The following is a 21,360-nucleotide window of genomic DNA, read 5'->3' as shown; positions in this document are numbered from 1 at the left end:
GCAAGCATGAGGCCAGCAAGGGAGACAAATTTGTGTTGTTGGGCTCTTTTGTTTTGTTTTGTTTTTTACTAGAACTATGCCCAAATTCTCCAGTTGTGAATCATCTGCTGTATTGATAACAAGAAGTTGGCTTGGCAGGGATGGCTCAGACCATCCGAAATCTGGAGGTCTTGCGTACACATGTAGTGAGCAGTGTAAGTAAGATTTATAGGCTGGGGTTGAGGCCAGTCTCTTCAGGCTGGTTTATTAGCAGTCTGTCTTCCTCATCCAGCAAGAAAGATAACTTTCTCATCCTCCCTGTAACTACATTTCCTCAGTCCATAAAGCACGCAGTATGAGGAAAACTGGCAATACTTTCAGATACTTCTTTTTGATTCATGTGCAAATGAGCCTTCAAAGTAAGAGCAGACAGTATCCAAGTGTTCAGCGTGGCTGCAGAAGCAGGATGCATTTACTCTGATACTCAGTGTTCATTTAAATAAATGAACGACCTCACATGCACACTTCAAAGGAAGAAAGGGGTTTTCTTCAGCTTCTCAAGCTGGCCAGAAGAGGGAGGGAAGACCAGCTTGGGGTCTGTGGCAAACTGAGCTAAGAGCTCCTGTATGAGATTAGACCTTCCCACTGGCACCAGAGCTCATCAGCTTTTCTAGGTAAGGAGTAGGAGGGGACAGAAGCCAGGGGGTGTTAGGAGCTAGAGGGGTCAGGGTGGGTAGGGGTGAAGAGCAAGAAGAAAGAGAAGTGGGGGTGCAGAGCAAGAGGGAGAGAAAGGAGGAGAAAGAAGAGGGGACACAAGGTTGAGGAGCAAGAGGGGAGAGAAGGTGGCAGTGAGGAACAAGAGGTGACAGTGGGGGTTGGGTGAGGAACATGAGGACAGAGAGTGGGGTTAAGGCTTCAAGGCTGCCAGTGGCCAAGCATCCATCTGAGAAGTCAGTATATATACTGCACTGCTGCCCTTTGTTGGTGCTGGAAATGGAACTCAGGTCATCACACTTGTATTTGCCTGGGAAACACTATACCAATTGAGTTTTTCCTCACCCTCCTTTAGCTTTTCCCTCTATGATCGTGTTTTTAGATACTCGTTTAAGAAAAAAATAGAATTTAAAATGTAATATAAATAGTAATTAAAACTGTAAGGGATTTTTAGAAATAACAGGAAAGGTTAGAAATTACTGAAACAGTCAGATTGAGTGAGAGCAAGTCATACAAATCAATCCATAAATCCAGTATAATTTGAATTAAAAATATCCTGCAAAGCCAGACCCATTTTTATTTATGTCAAAGTTTTATTTATGTCAAAGAAGAAAGGACTAGTTTTAGACTACTTATAGCTCTTTAACAGACTCTTCATTCTTAGAGCTCAGACTGGATCACAGGTACTCAGTGGTCGGATAACTTTGTTAGTAGTGACACAGAGTCACAGTTCCACACTGTAACCCATAGCAGCCTGAGGAGTTCCCATACTCCTTTGGGGACCTTGACTCAGGCAAACACAGAATGTGTGGCTTCAACACAGAGAAGAATTACAGAGAAAACCAGTATGAAGCAAGAGATGGAACTTATTAAGTGACATTTTTAATAGAGATTCTAAGAACAGGGGTTAAGTGAAAGAAGCCCTGGGAAGAAAGTAAGACCACTGTATGAGTGTGACCTTCTCAAGGGGGGTTATAGGTGAGTATCTTAGCCTTAGCTGTCTGTTTTGATGGCTATCAGGTTACATCTTAGAAGACTGGTAAACTATTCCTGTGCCCCTTCCCCTTTCTGATAAGTGAGAGTACAAGATGGTTCCAGATATACTGTGGTAGAATTATACTCTAACGAGGTAGCCAGGGACCACTAGGGTTGCACAAGGAGGTTGGACATAATCCTTTCACCATCAAGGAACTTTCTTGTGAGATTAGAAAAAAATTGTTGGGATAGGGTAAAGTCTGTAAGCAAACGTAAATTGTGGCTTTTTTGTTTTGTTTTGTTTTTTTCCCTTGAAATAGGGTTTCTCTACGTAGCCCTGGCTGTCCTGGAATTCACTATGTAGAGTAGGCTGACACAGACTCATAGACATCCACCTTCCTCTGCTTCCTTAATGCTGGGATTCATATATACATGCATGCATGCATCCATATATACGTATATACATACATACTATATATATATATATAAACTTTTTAAACAGTTTTCTGCAGTCCTTTTCTCCTTCCAGTCCCTCACCCCACCTCCTTCCTTACCCCCTCCCACCCTCTGTTCAGGAAAGGGGAGGCCTCCTGTAGATATCAACCAGCCATGGCATATCAGTTGCAGTAAAACTAGTTTCCTCCTCTCCTATTGAGGCTAGATGAGGCAACTCCAGTAAAAGGAAAGGGTCCCAGAGGCAGGCAACAGAGTCAGAGACAGCCCCTGCTCGCACTGTTAGGAGTCCCACACAAAGACCAAGCGATACAACTGTAAGATGTGCACAGGGCCTAGAATCAGCATGGGCTGTCAATTTGTAGTGTGTGACTTATCCGTGAAGCTAGTATAGGGTTGTATGCCCTAGCTGGTTCAGAAACTTTTGATATTTTTATCCAAGGGCCTTTTCTAGGAATGTTAAAACATACACAGTGCTTTTGAAGACTTTCTCGTTTTACAGTGATGTAGGCCTTGCCCACATTAGCCAAGCTTTGTGCTGCTAAACCATATTCTCAGCCCCCTCTTCACCTTTTAACTTTGAGACAGGCCTTAACTTTGGGTAGTCCAGCCTCCTAAATAGCTTGGTGTTGGTGACACCAAGCACAGCTTAGGGGACCTTCTAAAATTTTAAAGTCATTTTGTGGTTTAGTAGCCAAAATGTGTTGACTATAATCTTGTTTATTAAATTAATTTTCTGTATTCGAAAATGAGGTTCAGAGGTTGGGCGTGGTGGCACATGCCTTTAATCTAGTACTAGGGAGGCACAGACAGGTGGATCTCTGTGAGTCTGAGGCCAGCCTGGTGCACATAGTGAGTTCCAGGATAACAGGGTTATATAGACCTTGTCTCAAGCAAAACAAAACAAACAAATAAAAAGAATGAAAAAAGAGGATCAGAAGAGGAGGAAACTCATGTGGATAAATTGGTTACTTTGCCGAAGTTTTACCTCCAAATAGAGAGTGAAGAAGTAGGCCGAAGGCAGCAGGCACGCAGGCATCTCTGGGATGCTGGTTGAGTGATCCCCATGGACAGTGTTCCTGGACATCTGCAGTGCGTGCTCCAAGGGAAGGAGCCCTGATTCCTTCTGTGTGAGTAACGGGGAGCCTGAGCATGGATGCATTCATCCCACCTGTGGGTTAGGAATCCATGTGGCTAAGTGTGGCTAGGCTAGGACTCTTGTTTCCTCCGTACAGATGGTGGTGTACATCTGTAATCACAGCACTGGGGAGGTTGAGGAGGGGGCCTGACGGTTCAAGGGCAGTTTGGACTTCATAGCAGCAGATACAGTGCCCAAAATTGTGGGTCCCCTCCCTTTACCTACAGAAATTTTAGTCTCCACCTGCTGGATATGATTAGTAGAATCCAAAAATTTAGGGTGTGTGTGTTTGTGTATGTGTGTGTGTGTTTGTAGTGTTGAGATATATATTATATAAAATTTCCCAATTTTACTTTCTGGTGGTTGACTTTAGAGAGATTATGTAGCTCAGGCTAGCCCTGGGACTTGAAATTACATAGCTTAGCTGGCCTAGAACTCAAGATCCTCCTGCCTCTGAACCTTTAGTATTTTATCATCTTGCCTGGTATATAATCTATCTGTCTGTCTGTCTAAATCTATCTCTTCACTTGTTGGGGTATGTGGGGGGGGGGGGGCGAAGGAACACGTGTGTGCAGATGTAGAAGCATGTTCTACATGAGTTTGTGTGAGTTTGACACCTTGGGTTCTGTTTTCTTTCTGAGGTAAGGTCTCTTCCTAGGAGGTGGACTTTTCTGATTTTGCTAGAATGGCTGGCCAGTGAACTCCAAGGGTTCTCCTGTCTCTTCCTCCCCATTGCCAGAATCACAAGTGGACACTAGCCAGCCTAGGTTTTTCTGTGGATCCTGGGCAGCCCCCAGGCTCTGTGGAATCCATCGTAAATGTACAGCTCCGTGGCAGTGAGCACATTTGTTCGTGCATTACAGTGTGTGCATTGTGAGGACTCAAGCTAGACTCTGACATTTGAAATGTGCTTCCTTGCAGCTTCACTGAGCAGCCTTCTGATCACGCCCTTCCCGTCTCCCAGCTCCTCGACGTCCTCTTCCAGCAGTTACCAGCGCCGCTGGCTTCGAAGCCAGACAACGAGCTTGGAAAATGGCATCTTTCCACGGAGGTGAGTTACATGTTTCCTCTGGCTAAGGAAATGCTAGTGTAAACAGCTTACGGAACCTGGCAGGGTTATCCTTGCCTGTTGTCAGGGGCAGAAGACCTGAAACCTGTGATTAGCTCCAGCTTAGCCTGCAAGTTTACATTATTGTAAACTTGCAAGTTGAATTATTGAGATAGTAAATTAAAACTAGGCAGGCTGGCCTGGGATACAACAGGTAGCCCAGACAAGACTTGCTCATCATCCTTTGCTTCTGCTTCTTAAGTGATAGGATCGTGAACACGTTGACACTGTGCCCAGCTGAAACCCCATATTCTTAGTTAGACAATACTGGAAATGGCTGGATAGCAGGGCATTGTATGTGCTAGATCAGGTGGTAACTCGAGGTAAATATGCTCTCTCCTCAAGCCTGGTTCCTTCCAGATGTGGCTCTGTAAGTAAGAAAGGTTGGGATAAATCTATTCCCTGGTTACAGTGATTCCAGTATGATACTTGAGGCATAGTTCGTTTGTGGCACTTTAATTCTTAAACTAAGCAGGCATGAATATTGGTATACATAGAGATAGCCTCAAAGTTATTTTCTACCTTCATTTCGCTTTGTTTTTTAATCTGAAGTTTATTCAGTTGTGTCCAAAAGTATACATTTGATGCTATTTCTAGGCCCCCCCTTTTTTTATAGCTCAAAAAATTTAAAGGGAGTTTTCATATATCACTAAAATATTTGTGTCATTTGAGTTTATAAATTGCCTAGTAATCACTGTACCAATTTAATGTACTAATTGAGACTGTGAAGATGGCTCAGCCATATGCTTGTGCTGAAATAGTTTATGACCTGTAGCGAAGATGACAGCAAACAGATTGAGGAAAGATCAGTCATGATAGATGCCGTGACGGAGGAGGGTGAAGCACAGGGGTCTGATGAGGAGCTGCACAGAAAGATGAGCTAAGCAATGAAAGGTTACAGCGGATCCTTCACCAAGCTGCTGTTCTTTGGTGAGGGACCTCAAGATGAGAGATGAGAGGAGGACAGGTCCCAGCTCTGCCCTCACCAGGCATGTGCTACAGCATATCCCAGGTTCCACAGGCTTCTTCTCATGTGCCTTAGCAGAGTGACAGGTCCAGCTTTGCTGTTATCAGGAGGGTAAAATTAGATAAGCAAGTCAAGTGGTCTGATGGGGTTTAGTATATGGCAAATAAAACATTGTTAGTGTCTATATATAATACTAACCCATGGGAAATTGACTTAGGCCAACCTGGGCTACACACAGCCAGATCCTGTCTCACAAAAGCAAAACTTGGGCTCTCAAGATGGCTCTGTGGCTAAAGGCACCTGCTGCCAAGCTCGATGACCAGAGTTTGATCCCCATAGGTTCAGAGTAAGTTCAAATCTGACCTCAACAATAATTGTGCTAAGCAGCCCTGACATCAATTATAGTTTATCCATATGTACTAAAATGATGATAGTTTTTACTTTAAATGATTATCACTTTGAGGTACTTACATATATTAATACATTCTTAAGTATAACAAAACATAATTTGGGATGTTTGGTTTTTGAGATAAGTTCTAACTCTGTAGCCCACAATAGCCTTGAACTCATGGTCCTCCTGCCTCTCTCCCAGGTGCTAGGCTTAATAGTATGGACCAACATACCTCTTTTTTTTTTTTTTTTTATGTCTCTATATGGAAAAGATCTAAGTGTGCAGCCATGGTTTTGTGTTTTTGTTTTGTTGTTTGTTGTTTGTTTGGTGTGTGTGTAGCTTGAAACCCATTGGCTGATCTGAGTGCTTCCAAGTCTTCCCTGTGGCACTGCATGTGTCACAGAGCCTCTAACAGCACGAGCTTGAGCTGGTGGCTCAGGCAGGGGGAGCATCTGTCCACTCTGACATCCAAGAGCCTGGATCGGCAAAGGCGCATCCTGGGTTATAACTGCAGCAGCGTTCCCAGGGAGCTTTCTGTTCCTCAGGCAAGCACTGCCTCAGTTTCTGTCCTCACAACAGCTGTGCAGCTCACCTGCAGACATGGATAGTGTGGAAAAGTATCTGGCTATATAATTTGAAACATTCTCAAGGATTCTCTTTGTGGAATTATACTTAAAAGATAATTAGGATACTCTGGCCTGATTTGTTTAAGTGTGGATAGTTGATCCAGGACTTCGGAATGAAGAGCAGCAGCTTTAGGGGTTAGGAGAGATGTGTAGTAAAGCTAGCAAGATCTAGTCTCTGTTCAGTGAGGAAAGTTTTACAGCGATTCAGCAGGTGGCACTCTCTACTATGCTAAAACTGATAGCGGAATTGACTATTGTTTAGAGGGTAGAGGTATAGATGAATACAATAGACCTAATTTGGGCATAGTTTAAGCGTAAAAGGCCACCTTGGCTGGGAGGAATGGAATGATACAGGTGGTTTACTTTTGAGAAAGAATAGAAATAGAATGTCCAGCAAAGAGGCAACTTTCCTACTATACCTCAGAATATTTTCTTGTTATTATTTTTTTTTCCTTTTTGAAACAAGATCTCACTATCCTAACCTATCCTTGAACTTAAGTTCAAACCTACCTTATCAGTCTGACTACCTCAGCCTCTTGAGTGGTGGAATACAGATGTACACCACCACACCTGGCTGGACGTTTTATAGGCAGAACAGAAATAAACTAGTACACAGAAACAGGGACTTTTAACACAGGAGCCTTTTTTAAATATCAGGTCACTTCCTGTGCGAACATTTGTGACAGTCCGCGTGATTCTCAAAGCCTTTCCTCATCATTGGGAGCTGGAGGTTTCTCAGAGACAAAAGTTGGTGGGTTTTAAGGATACGTGGTGCATTTACGTGGCAACTGCAGATCAGGAGCTGCCTTGTCACTCATAGCCTCTTCCCAGATCTTGAGGGATGTTAAAGAAAGCAGAAACATGCCCCAGAGCCTAGAGCAAAGTGCTCATCTCCTTTCTTTTAAACATAGTTTTCCTAACCATGCAGCTTCAGATGCATGTATGTCAGTAAAATCCAGATACTGTTTAAAACTTACAGGGTTTAATAGACTGTGAGTAGAGCCCTAGAAATGGTGTAGCTGGTGACAAAGAGAATAAGTGCTGCATCATAAGAGCTGTGTGGCAGGCTCGTTACACTCATTTGTAGTATACTCTGGCCTTTGGTGTACAACAAAACAAATTCTTTTTCTTTTTCACCTGCCCCCAACTCTTGCTGTTAGTAACTATGTGGTAGCTCCGTGGCCGCCCCACAAAATTTAAATGAGGGTCACGGTTAAACCATAATTGTATCATCCCTAAGACAAATTGGATCTATAGTAAGAATTTATTGGCGCTGTGGTTCTTTTATTACAGAAGCAGAGCCCCTCAAAAGGATCATCAGTTCTTTGAGAATTTGACTATAGCAGAAGAGAGTTGAGCCTTTCTACCTAGCGGATTTTCCAGAGTGCTCAGTTGATCGCTGGCTTCATGCAAGCATTTAGTGGAGTAACTTCATCTGCTGGTTCTAATAGCCTTGGGGAAGGTGCCAGGGAGCGTTGAAGCAAGATGTCTGTGTAAACAGAGTGCTCCACAGGCCCTGTCTTCTCAGCCTCCCATCTATTCTTATCTCTGGTCAAACAACAAGGGCCTATGTTTCATTTGTTTGTTTTACATTCTAGGCCTCACATGTGCCAGAGAGCACTTGTGGACATCAGAGGGCAACTCTTAGGAGTCAGGTCTCGCCTTCATCCCTGTTGAGGCGGGGTTTCCCTTGTTTCTCGTGTAGGTTGTACTCTGGGCTAGCAGGCCTGTGAGTGTCCCAGCACCAATTCCTCTGTCCCTGCCTCTCATCTCACAGTGGGAATGCTGGGGTGGCAGGTGTGTGCTGACACATCCAGCCTCTCCTCTGAGTGTCAGGGGTGGAACTCAGGTGGCCAGGCTTGCATAGCCAGGGCTTTTACCTTCTGAGCATCTCTAGCTAGAACCTGTGGTTTGATTGAACTGGTGTCTCACACTCCTAAATACAATCAAAAGGATGAGAGTCAAACATTTGAACTAATTTTGTCTTTCATTTGAGCTTCCTTTATGGTAAGATGATAATATATGGGTAAGTGGATTTTCTCTCAGTTTTCATGATAAAGGACTGAGAAGAGAGTGAGTTTGAGGTGGACAAAGGACCAGTGAGCTTCTCGATATTCTGCACTAGCTTCCTGGGTGTCATCTCGTGGCAAGACAGCTTACCTTCAGTGACTCACTTATCACTTATGCACGGCTACTTTTCAAACTTCCTTTTCCTCCAGGTCAACTGATGAGACATTTAGCTTGGCTGAAGAAACCTGTAGCTCTAATCCAGCCATAGTCAGAAGGAAGAAAATTGCTATCAGCATCATCTTTTCCTTGTGTGAGAGAGAGGCAGCTCAGCAGGATTTCCAGGACTTCTTCTTCTCCCATTTCCCCTTGTTTGAGTCTCACATGAACAGGCTGAAGAGTGCAATTGAAAAGGTAAGGGATGGGGAGAGTGGCAGAGTATTTACACGGCAGGTACAAGGCCCTGGGATCCATCCCAAGCAAACACCTAAATAGGAAAATGAAAGGTGATAGAATTGCAACCTAATGGAAAATAGGGGAGAGATTTGCAGCCAAAAACATCCCATGTCTTTGTGTCAGATGGCCTGCATAAGGAAGTCAAAATGTGCCCTGGAGATGATCCCTAGGATTTTTAAGGCTACAGACCAGACACTGGTTGCTGTAGGGAAGGAAGTTAGTGTTTTTTGATGAGGGAAAGCGTCATTACTTTCAGCATTTGAAGTGTATTATAACACCATTGTTCATTAGTGAACCCCAGTATATCAGCTATAAAGGAATTTCTTCTTAGAGAGTAATTTGGCTCACTCTCTTCCATGAAGGCCATGATCTCCTGTAGGAAGATTGCAGAATCAAGTCTCCGAGTCCAGTTTTATGTGAGCCGTCTGATGGAGGCACTGGGAGAATTCAGGTAAAGTTAAAGGTTGGAAAACCCAATAGGAATTATGAGCAGTAATATGACTAGCTGCCATGAGGCTGTCTCTTAGAAGAATTAGGACTGGCAATGTTTAGTTATCTTAGAGTCCCTACCCATGAGAACAAGCCAAACGTTTGGGTAACGCTCACTGTGCCTGCCCCTTTTAATGGGGTTAGGTCTTTTGCTTGTTGTGCTGTGGGTGCGGGAGTGTTTTGTTTTGTGTTTATTTTGAGATGTAGGACTGGCTGGCCTGGAACTGCCTATTAGACGTAGCTGTCCTCAAACTCATAGACATTCACCTGCCTCTGCTTCCTGAGTGCTGGGGCGAAGGTGTGCATTACCCCATCCATCTTAATGGGATTGTTTTCATCAGAATGAACTGAAGACTAATTTTAAAGATGTCTTATAATTCTTGCTATGATCCTGTGTCTGTCTTCCCACAACTCCGAAGGCAAAGCTTGGGTGCGAGGGTGCTGTTTGTACCCTAGAGCGAATGGAGAAAATGTGTGATGTCACGAAGGCCTAGCTCTCATTTGCCAGAGCATGTCTGGTGCACGTATACTGCCCACGGTACCTGTGAATTGTCAGATCCTCCTTCTCTGACACTGTGTGCAGTGTCTCACTGATCTCTGGTTGTTGGGTGCTGTTTCTTAATGATCTCCTGCTCCTTGCTACAGTGTTGGGGGAGCAGGGTGATTCGCTCCAGGTAGCGGATGAGATTTTTTCCTCACTGTGCTCATCTGAGTGTCTCTTAACAGAGAATGGACTCTCACTGCAGAGCAGTCATGAGTAAATGAGCCAAATAGCTGGGAGTTTTAAAAAAAAATGCAGTTCCTAGAATGTTAGCACTCAATGCTACTTGAAACAAAATCATCACATTTCTGAACTCTGGCTATAGATAAAGAACTGTCTAACTGTTTCATTGGAGAAATGCTGTGAAGGCGATGCTGTCTCCTCTGAGGGCAGCTGGATTTGAATGTAGTTGTGCTGAGGTCACACTCAAAGCTGGCTTGTGCTTGAGAGTCTGGTGCTAATCTGATGCTACTCTAATCAAAATACTAATCTTTCAGGGGTGAAAACCTGAAGAAAAAAAAAACAAAAACAGATTGTGTACGTAGAAGAGTTTCACACTTATTTTGACAGTGATTCCTTCCAGAAACAGATAAAGTAATGTACTAATACTCGAGACATGAGTTTTGGGTTCTTTTGCCTTGTTTGTATGTGTGTGTGTTTGTGTTTGTGTTTGAGACACATTCTCCAAATATACCTCTGGCTGTCCTGGAACTCACTGTCGACCAGGCTGGCCTTGAACTCAGAGAGATCCACCTGCCTCTGCCTCTCAAATGCTAGGATTAAAGATGCGTGCCACCATGCCCAGCTGAGACATGAATTTTGTAGGTAAAGTTGAGATTATGCTACTATAATCATCTACACTGCCACTATTCTTTTTAAGATCTGTTTTGCCTTTTCCTCACCCCTGCACTGTTAAGTTTTTAGGCTATTGTTACATACGTATATGTATTGTAGGTATATGCACAAATGTGTAAATAGAGCTTATTGGTGTTTGTTTTTGTGCAACACTTTCATGGATGTCTGCTCTGCGCTGGACAATAAGAGGCTAATTCTCCTTCTCCCAGTGGTCATTAGTTGCCTGTAGTTCTTAAGTTTAGAGGTGGGACCCTGAAAATTTTTCTCTTCATCGTTACTATGTCCATGTATAGTGCCATTGTTCTATAGTGATGTTGTTTATGCAGCCATTTCTGGAATAGACTATTTTACTGCAGGCCATATGGTATTCACGCTCTTGCACTCTTTCCACCCCTTCTTCCATGACGCTCACGGAGAGCTGTGACGTGCGTGTATCCACTGGGGCTGGCACCCAACGTCTGTTGATCACTGCATCCAGTCCAGTCGTGGCGTCACAGCTTCTTAACTCAGCAGATGCTATTTTTTTGAAATCTGAAGGTTTTTAGTTTTTTGCTTTTGCTAAGGCAGATTTGTGTTCTGTCTTGATTCCTTTAGGCATACAGCTACATAGTCTAGTGTGAGTGTGTCTGCCCTGCTCAGTCTTGATTTGGAGAGACAGATCTGTGTTATTCATTCAGGGCTAAATTTCCTTTTTACTCAGTGGAGGGCCTGAGTAAGTTTTTACATCCTGGAAAAACACATGTGTTCCATAGAGCTTAAAACAGAGCATGCCATGCCTGAGTCCCCGTCCTCAGCTTGCTGTTAAGTATGTCCATATCTTTTGCACATTTCCCAAGCCTCTAAGCCTCTGCATCAGAAACTGGCACATTGGAAGACCCATTGTGTGGTTCCTCATCTAAAACAAATTGGTGTTGGATTTAGAGAGGCAGCACATGAACTAGAAACCAGCAGAGCTGAGTTGCCGAGCAATCTCGTTTTCAACACAGCATGTGCTTTCTCTGTCCTGCATATCTTTTTGTGACCCCATCCCTGCCCCACCTTATTCTAGATACAGCTATGCAGCTGTGGCTGCCTCACACGCATAGTTCTCCTGCCTCTGTCTCTTAAGTGCTGGTCAGTTCTTGATCTGTATTTCTTTATCATAACAATACTGTGGAGCTGGGAATGTCACCCAGTGATAGAGTGCTTGTCCAGTATACAAAACAAAACAAAACAAAAAAAAAAAAAAACAGGATTTGATTCTCATTACCACAAAAGCAAAATAACTAGCATATAAAAATGACTGTATGATGCCCTACGAATTTGTACAGTTCTCAAATTTTAATATATAGATTTAAAAATAAGTTTTAAAAATGATTATGAATTCTGAAAAAGGACATTATATGAACTTGTAAACCTCTTTGTATTCTTTTTTTGTATGGTGTTTGGAGCAAGCCCAGAGCCATGTACATAGTAGGCAAGCATTGTGTCACTGAGCTACACCCCATAAATTGTTTCTGAATGAATGGTGTTATGTTAGGGAGGGTATGCTTTTTCTCTTAAGGGTTTCTGAACTGCCACATGACTTTACTGTTGTCCAGCAGAAGCAATCACAGATCTTATATAAATAAATGAGCATGACTGTGTCCTAATGAGACTTTATAAAAATGATAGCAATAATATTTGTGTGAGTCATAGTTGGCCAACCTGTGTTAATATGTTTTTGGATTCCTTAAGGAGTACATAGATCCAAATGACAGTGTTCAGCTTTGTTCTTTGATATACTAAGATACCCAGAATAACTATTTATGACTGCTTGCCTCCTCTCTCTCCTGTAGAGGGACTATCTGGAACTTATATTCTGTTCCAAGGATAGCCGAACCAGTCTGGCTTACCATGATGTCCAACACCTTGGAAAAAAACCATCTCTGCCAGCGCTTTCTCAAGGAGTTTATACTTCTGATTGAACAAGTCAACAAAAACCAGTAAGCGTAGCCCTCCTGAGGCTGTGGGCCAATCCCGAGTCAAGGTGTGTTCTGTGCGAGACAAGCCTTTGCCTTTGACTGTATTTGACTAATCTGGGTTTGCTTCTGTCCATTTTTCCAAGGTTTTTTGCTGCCTTACTGACTGCGGTGTTGACCTACCACCTGGCCTGGGTACCGACTGTCATGCCTGTTGACCACCCTCCCATTAAAGCTTTGTCAGAGAAGCGCACCTCTCAGTCAGTGAACACGCTGGCCAAAACACATCCATATAATCCTCTGTGGGCACAGCTGGGTTAGTACCTGATTTGACTGCTCAGAGAATGTGTCTGATGAAATAGGAAAACAAACTCTGGGAATTGTAGCTCGTATTGGCTTTCCAACCCACTCATTCATGGATTGTCTCTTGCAGGAATAAGGTTGGCCCACAGATTCAAATTGTCAGTCTACAATCCTCATCCCTTTCCCTTGCTGCTAGCTTTGCTCTGCTCTTCTGAGACAGTGTAGGTAAACTGAGTTCTCCACTTCACAGAGGGTGTTTACCCTAGCACAGTTTCCTTAACTACTGACTGTTTAGGCCAGATAACTTTTGTGTAGGAGTGTGACAGGGCAGGGGACGGCTGGCTGCCTTTTAGGTCGTTCAGCTCTACCCCTGACCTCCATTCTAGTACAGCCGCTCTCTGCCCCAGGGTGTAACCATCAAAATGTCTCTAAATGCTGCCAGACTTCCCTGGCAAGAGTGACATCTGTAGGATGGAGTGGCTGGGGAGAGAGAAGACAAGGGGAAAGCTGCACGCTGTAATCTTAGTGCCTTTCTGACTGCGCCATAAGCATGATGTCTGTTGCTTGGTCCTTGAGGTTGGGCGTAGCATTACCTCAACCCATATCTGGGCATGGCATAGGAATCTAACACCACATGGGTGAGGCTGGGGTTGCCCATCTGGGTTATGTGGCCTCATTCTCAGCAAACATCCAAGTGATGAGATATGGTTACATGACCTTCTTCTGCGGCACTCATGTGCTGGAGCTCAGAGTTGAGTCACAGCTGCGCAGGCCTCAGTGTCAGTGCTTGGTGGCCGAGGCCGACCTTGATCAGGCCATTGAGGACAGCCCAGTGCTTAGATAAGAGGGGGCAAGGGATGTGGAAGTGAAGGTGTCAGGGGGGAAGAATATGGGTGCTGGAGGCCAATTGCTCTGTTCCAAAGCCACTTAACTCTCTCGTGGCTCTTCTTTCTGTTTGTTAACGGTAGGACCTTGTATGTGGCCAAGCAAACACTGCACATGTTAGATGTGATGGAGTCAGGACTTGTGTTTGCTGCGACACACAATCATTTGTCCCAAGCACCATTGCTCTGGATGCTGTTACGGAAGATACGTTATGGGGCATTTATATAGAGAGAAAGAGGATGGATGATGTTTCAAAGAGGGCTTACTTGAGGGAATCTCCAAAAGGTAATTGCTAGGAAAAGCAGTGGGCTGGGGAGAACACTCTGGTCCTAGAAAAATGTTTCAGTAACTGCAACAGAAGCTGACACCATGACACAAGTAGTGTTGTTAGTGCCTTATACACGCACCAACCGGTGAGATCCTCAACTCCAACCTGCTACAGTCATCCTTACGTATAGCAGTAAAAATACTTTCCTGGCCTTGTGCCCTGAGACGAAAAAGAAGACGCAAATCTCAGGGTCAGTAATGGGTGTGTCTTAAATGAATTAACTAAGTAATTTGTGCAGAGTAAAACCATGTTAGACTGGGAGTGACAGCACATGACTGTAATCCCAGGACTTGGGAGGCTGAGGCAGGGGGATTAAGAGTTGTAGACAGTTCAGAACTTGCCGCCTCACTCAGGATTGAGTAGCCCTAAGAACACACCTGCGGTTGTTCTCATTTGGGGAAAAATATTTTTTCAAAGTGTAGTATTCACTGCTGGAGGGGAACAGGCTGGTCCTTAGGGAAATAGAGTGTTTCCTGCTGCAGAGTCCATTTTCAAGCAGTTGTAATTAAGCAGCATGCATTTAATTAGATGAATGCATTTAAACTTAGGGATGCTTCTCCCAGGGGACTGAGCTCACTGGGAACCACTGACTCCTTGTGTGCAGCACAATAAGGCAAAGATCCCTTCATGGGGGTTTGATGGTTGCTTTTCATTGGAAATCATAAGCCACAGAAGGTCTTCAGTGCCATCTTCCTGAGAAGAGTCCCATCTGGGGACTGGGTGTGACCAGAGTAGTTTGAGGAGGGAATGAAGTCTCATGTGAGCCATCGAAGCTCCATTATCACAAGTGATGAACATGTTTCCATGAGCAGTCCGAGGAGGTACCTAAAACACAGTTGTTTTCTGTGTGTCAGGTTAGCTCTGGGGACTAACCAGCAGGTGTGACTTTCATCTGATTTCAGTGTGTGCTGAGAGCTCCTCGGGACAGTCTACACTTGTGTTCTTACCTGTGTGGTGTCTCAGCGCCCTGAGCAGGGAAGCTTAGCCGCAGTCTCTCTGCACAGTCAAGGGCTTGCTCCTTGGAGTGTCGTGATCCCGTGCCTCTGCTCCGAGACGCCATGCACATGGATTTCCACATGAAGGGCACCACGCACCAGTGGCCAGTGCAAGCTGTTAGTGTGTTGGAGGGGCATTTAAACAGGACGGTAGAGTAGAAGAATGACCCACAGGCACTGTGTGAAATGTGAGTTTTAGGATGCGGCGCCTCAGCATGTATTTGCTGCAGGTGAGAAACCTGTGCTCTCAGTGTCGGGTTCTCTCCTGCTGCCTTCAAAGTGCCCTTTTGCATTTGGCTTTTGACAGTTTAGTTACGGCATGTTTGTTTTTACTCTTATGTTGGTTTCCCTGCTTGGAGTTCGTTGACCTCATGGACAGCTCTACGTCTCTCATGAAGTTTAGATGTTGGGCGGGCCTTGTTTTAAGATCTATTTCTACTCCAGTCTGTCTTCCTCCTCTTCCTGGAATCCCCACTGTGTGCATATTACCGTGCTTGATGGGACTCACAGCCATCAGGGCTGTGTGCATTATTCTTCATTTTTCTTCTTTCTCCTCTTCGAACACCTAATCCTACTTGGCCTGTTTTCAACCATGCCTTCTCTTTTCCTTCACCCTGATGAGATGTGCTCCTCGTTGGAGTCTAAGGATTAAGTGAACATTCATCACAAATATGTCTCTTTGTATTCAAGACACTTGTGAGGTTTCCATTGTATAGACAAGGAAACTGACTCTTGAGGAGGGTTAGAGTGAAACTTACGTGTGTGTGTTTCAGAGCATTATCCTTCATTTGCAACAACAACAAAAAGTACTAAGTACTTGTAAATCTAACCCAACAGTAAGAAAGTACACGTTTCCCCACCCCCTGGAAAATGTTGCCCACTTTGAGTTTGTCATTTTCTGGTTACACCTTGACCTTTACCATGGCTTTTCATTCAGCAGTGTGCAAGGACGTGAACAAACAGACCTGTGCAGGTGCATGTGCCCATGCCAGCCATCCTCCTCTGTCTCTCTCTGCCCCGTTCCCCTGAGAAGGACTCCTCCCTGAACCTGGAGCCCTCTGTCCCCAGGGTACAGGCACATGTGGCTACCTGGCTTCTTATGTGGGCCCTGGGACCTGAGCCTAGGTCCTCTGGCTTATAGGCACTCTTGCCGAGTCATTTCCCTTCTCAGCAACACCTTCCCTTCTCATCCAGTTCACTTACAAATGCAATCTCTTCTTTTTCAGAAGACTCCCCAGTTTTTCATTTTTTTTATGGAATATTTAAACCCTTTCTGAGTGAGGAGCTTCATGCTTCTTTTTCTAGTTTTGCTGCTGTGCACTGGCTACAGTAGTAACCCTTCTTTATGACCTGGGAAGCCCTTTTGCTGTACTCTGTTGACAAGAAAAGTCATATACCATGCTGCTCCAACACTTAGAAAATTAATTTTAAAAATATATAAGGTTTGAGCCATCTGGTAAAATTTTTAGATCTGTGTGTTTTCTTGGGGGAGAGGCATTGCTTGTTTGTTTCATACTTGACACAGAAGCACTGTATGTAGCCCAGGCTAGCCTGCAACTCTGTGTATAGCCTGTGCTGGTCTTGACTCATGATCGTCTTGCCTCAGCTTCCCCAGTAACTGGGGTCACAGGCCCACACCACCAGGACCGGCTTGTATGTAGTAGTCACCGAAACAGTCATGAACCCTGAAGTGACTGTGGTGCCCTGAAGAGCTGGGATGAGACAGAAGGCATAGCATGAGCATGTGGTCAGGGCTGATTTCTGAGACCAAACCATGGCATGTCACCACACTTCTAAGCTCTCACTTTGAAGTCTAAGATGACTTCTTAGATGCTAAAGCTCCATATCCTCAATCTTGTCTTTTTGTACAGAAGGTTGTTTATCATTATTTCTGTCTTACTCTCTAAATGTTCTTGAAAGCTATGCACTGGGGAAAACTCAGCGAAGGGACAAACTTCCTTATGGTTCCCTAGAGAGAAAACTTCCTGCCCGTTCTCACAACGTTTCTCTTGGCCTCACTTTGCTAATTTTAGTTTTCTGTAACCTGTGGCTTCCTGCCTCTGCGGATGCATTCCTCAGCTGAGTCCTAAATTCCCACATTCTTCTTTGTAACTGTCACTGAGTACCGCCTCTCATTTTTGTCACTCCTTCCAATGTTGGTGGCTCTCAGTAGTTTCTGACTCTGGTTTGGTTGTATAAGGATATAATGTTTCAGCTCTTACTTTCCCTAAGTGAGCTACCCAGTTAAAAAAATGCTGGTTGACTGTCGTATTGCAAATATAATCAGATGGTCAAGCTTCATGGCTTAGTAGTTAGGTAATGAGTACTTTTTAAAAATGTGTTCTTTGAGAGTTTTTCATGTTTGATCATATTTGCCTTCCCTTTGCCAGCTCTTCCAGATCCACCCCTACCCACCTAACCTTGTGTCCTTTTTAATTTCATTTAATTTTATTTTTAAAGACCATCCAGATCACTTTGTGTTGATGCTTTTGCTCAGGAGTATGGTCGACTCATCAGGGGCAGTCCTCAGAGAAAACTCTCTCTCTTTTCCCAGAACCCAACAGTTGCCCAAAGCTCCATAGCTGGGGGTGGGATTTTATGCCCAACTTCATCTCCATGCAGGCATTTGGTCTGTCCTAGGTTTGCACAAGTTCTGTGCATGTTGTCAAGACTGCCATGAGTTCATCTGCAGCTACTCTGGCTCTTATATTCTTTCTGTTTTCTCTTCTGTCATGATCCTTGAGAAGAGGGGGTACAGTAGATGTGTTCTGTTTAGGGCTGAGCATTCCTTGGCTACTTGCGGGTCTCTATGCTAATCACCATCTGCTGTAAATAGACACTTCTCAGATGAGGCTTGAAAGATGCGTTGGTTTGTGGGCGCAACAGTAAGTCGTTAGAATTTCTGTGTCTATCCATTTAGCAGACTCAGCAGATATCCCCAGAGCCTATGACCTGCCCAGACAGAGGTTTTTGGCTCTTTAATTGTACTGGATATGGGTTTTTTTTCTTGTGGAACAGGGCTCCAATGATAACTGTGCCATTGGTGGACCAGGGGCCATATTTTACCAGGCCAGTCATTTCTGTAGCGCACAGGGCTCACAGCTGGATATATGATTGACTCCAACCTTCCCCTCATAGCACTTATGGTACCTTCAAAAACAATGAAAGCGAGCCAGTTAGGGATGTAGCTTCCAGGCAAGTGCTAGCTGCAGTTCTCTATGTGGTGTCTTCAGCAAGGCATCTTACTCCGAAATTCTGTAGAGTAACCAAGAGTATTGCAACAGCCTGTAATGTTTGGGGGTTTACAGGATCTCATCAGTCAATAACTCCCAAAGAAGTAGCCTGTTCAAGGCTCTGGGATTTTTATTTGATAGCTCATAGTATCTAATAGGAGACACTGTTGCCCTCTTGTAGGTAACTTCATTTTAACTCTCTGTGTGTGTGTGTGTGTGTGTGTGTGTGTGTGTGTGTGTGTGTGTATGTTTGTGTGTGTGTGTGTGTGTGTGTGTAAGCAGCTACAGTATTTGGTTTCCATGTGACTTTTTTGAAGGTCCTTAGTCATCTTTCTCCATATTCCCTCCACTACACTGCCCTTTGTTCTGCCACACCCAAGTTAACCCTTCCTGTTCCATTGTTCTCTTTAGCCCTTTCTATCAGTGTGTTCTGGGAGCACTATTGAAACACTTCTGCCATTTTCCACCCTTCACATTGCACACAAAGCTGGCTTATCAGCTCGTTCTAACCAACTTATCAGAATATAACTAAGAAGACATATTTTGTGTCCTATAGAGTTTTCATATGATAAAGAAAACATCCAGATTTATTATTTGTGACTAGGTAGTTCTTATAAATTAACCGGAGTCTACTTAGAGTAAACCAGTCAAGGTACCAGGAGAACCCTGCACACACTAACTACCTCATTAAGTATTCTTAATTGATTTGCTTCTTATCAGTTTGAAAATTCTTGAATTTGCACTTTACCCTAAGGCTCACTGTCTCTTTTTCCTTTTTGGTTGTGTGTGTGTGTGTGTCTGTGGGAGTGCATGCATATGGATGCAGGTATCTGAGGAGATCAGATGGCCTATCCAGAGCATAGACAGTTATGAGAAACCTTGCCCAACAAGGTTATGGGTTCTGGAAGTTGAACTTGGATCCTCAGCAGGCACAGCACATGCTCTTAACCACTGAGCCCTCTCTCCAGCCCTGACTCAGGCCCCTGAGCAGTCTAAGAAGTTTTTCTAATTTACAAGTTATCCCCAAGTATGTCATACTTGATCTGGTCATTTATGCAGAGCAGTGGCTCCAGCCTTCCTTGCGCCAGCTGCAACCACCTGAGCACAATGAGGGGCTTGTGTGTCCAGCAGCACTGCTCCTGTGCTCTGCTGTGCTCAGCTGGATGCTGAGCTGCAGCCTGTTAGGTCTTCCAGATATGCCCTCCAATGTCAGGGAAACTACACTGTGGTCATTTCTAGAAATTCGATATGTGGTGCATCAGAAAGTGGCTGGAAGCTGGGAATCAAGTAACCTCTTTTGTTCTTGTAAAGGGCATATATAGCCATACATGCTAACGCCAGAGGGCCTTGTTTTCTGTCCATCTTTTGCTGTAGGTGACCTTTACGGAGCTATAGGCTCTCCGGTGAGACTGACTCGCACTGTGGTGATTGGGAAGCAGAAGGATTTGGTCCAGCGCATCCTGTATGTTCTGACCTACTTTCTCCGTTGCTCTGAACTGCAAGAGAATCAACTGACCTGGAGTGGGGACCCTAGTGAGGATGACCAAGTTATAAACGGGAGCAAGATTGTCACAGCCTTAGAAAAGGGAGAGGTGGAAGAGTCTGAGTATGTGGTAGTTACGGTGAGAAATGAGCCTGCTCTTGTGCCACCAATCCTACCACCAGGGCCAACTGAGAGCAGGAGCCCTGAGCCTGTGGGAGGAGCTGAGGTCCCAGAGGGCATCAGTACTAATAATCTGGGTCACAGGCCTGAAACAAACACATGCACGAGGCCAGAGAAGAATTCTGAGGCCAGTATCATGGGCTTCCAGGACACAGAACCTGGTAGATTGTGGGTTCCTCAAGCCATATTCTATCAGGACAAACAGAATGACCAAGAGGCAGACCAGGATGGCTCTTCAAGACCTCCCAGCTGTGAGGTTCCCAGGGTAAAGGTAAGGGTGGACCAGCAAACTGTCCATGAGGAGCTGCATGGGGAGATGCTAAAGAAACCAGCAGAGCGGTCAGTGGCCTGGCCCTGCCCTGACAGACATTCCCAGGAGGAGCCTCCTGTTGAAAAGGTCACTTTCCACATTGGAAGCTCTGTCTCTCCAGAGTCTGACTTTGAAAGCCGCACCAAGAAAATGGAGGAACGGATAAAGGCCTGTGGACGATTTGGTGGGGCCAGTGCCTCTGTCGGGTCTAGCACAGACAGTGTCCTCACCCAAGACAAGCAGGGCTCTAGGTGCTCCTTCAAAGCTGACTTTCAAAATGGCATCACCCTTGCTCAGGACCACTCTTCAGGGGCAGAAGGTGTCTCTGAGGACAGAGGCCTCCAAGCCAGCATCATGGCACAACTTAGCCAAGTGGGTAATCCCCTTGCATCTTCCAGCTGTGCAGCAGGCAGTGGCCTGAGACCATTGGAACAGACTAGAGATTTGCAATTAAAAGGCAAGAAAGGACCTTCATCGGAGCCTGCTCCAAACAGATGTAAACAGCAGGGCCACCTGTTGGATGCTGCAGATGTCCCCTATGGGGAAGCCAGTGGTAAGGCCAGCCACAGGATGGAAGGAGACATTCCCAGGAACGAGAGCTTGGATAGTGCTCTTGGAGACAGTGATGATGAAGCATGTGTTTTAGCCCTGCTAGAGCTAGGTCGCAGTCGTGACAGGACTCCAGAGCCCTTGGAAGTGGAGCTGCCTCTGCCAAGGTAACACTGCACAGGGAACCAGAGCCTGTTCCTAGCCTGATGCTAGGACGGTGGTAGCCACTCACGACCCTATTATATGCCCTCCGTGTTTTTCTCTAAGATATTAGAGGTATCGCCAGTTACATTCAGGGGTTTCCAGCTTGTCTGATCTCCAAGGACACTCACCATCTTGGTGCAGCTAAGTTTGGGACAGAGTTCTTGGATGTGTGGTGGTTGTCTTTGCAGCTCTTGAGAAATTTGGGGGAACTGATAGGCCACAGTGGCCATGGTAGCAAGGAGGAGAGAATT

The 21,360-nt window shown here is 44.8% G+C and overlaps 1 protein-coding gene across 3 annotated transcripts in view; it reads left to right on the top strand.

Annotated features, from left to right (window-relative positions):
* Fnip2 (folliculin interacting protein 2) overlaps window positions 1-21,360 on the top strand; it is a 105,536-nt gene that overhangs the window by 63,394 nt on the left and 20,782 nt on the right. For all 3 annotated transcript variants that reach the window (XM_055596626.1, XM_055596625.1, XM_055596624.1), the window contains 6 exons: window positions 4,181-4,310; window positions 8,571-8,772; window positions 9,177-9,265; window positions 12,517-12,663; window positions 12,786-12,955; window positions 19,758-21,072. In XM_055596626.1, coding sequence (XP_055452601.1) covers window positions 4,181-4,310; window positions 8,571-8,772; window positions 9,177-9,265; window positions 12,517-12,663; window positions 12,786-12,955; window positions 19,758-21,072 — 2,053 coding nt within the window. The remainder of the gene's footprint in view (window positions 1-4,180; window positions 4,311-8,570; window positions 8,773-9,176; window positions 9,266-12,516; window positions 12,664-12,785; window positions 12,956-19,757; window positions 21,073-21,360) is intronic.

Source organism: Psammomys obesus, unplaced genomic scaffold, assembly GCF_907164565.1.
Source record: "Psammomys obesus unplaced genomic scaffold, mPsaObe1.curated_primary_1811, whole genome shotgun sequence".
Lineage (NCBI taxonomy): Eukaryota > Metazoa > Chordata > Mammalia > Rodentia > Muridae > Psammomys > Psammomys obesus.
This window is presented reverse-complemented; position numbering and strand designations above follow the sequence as displayed.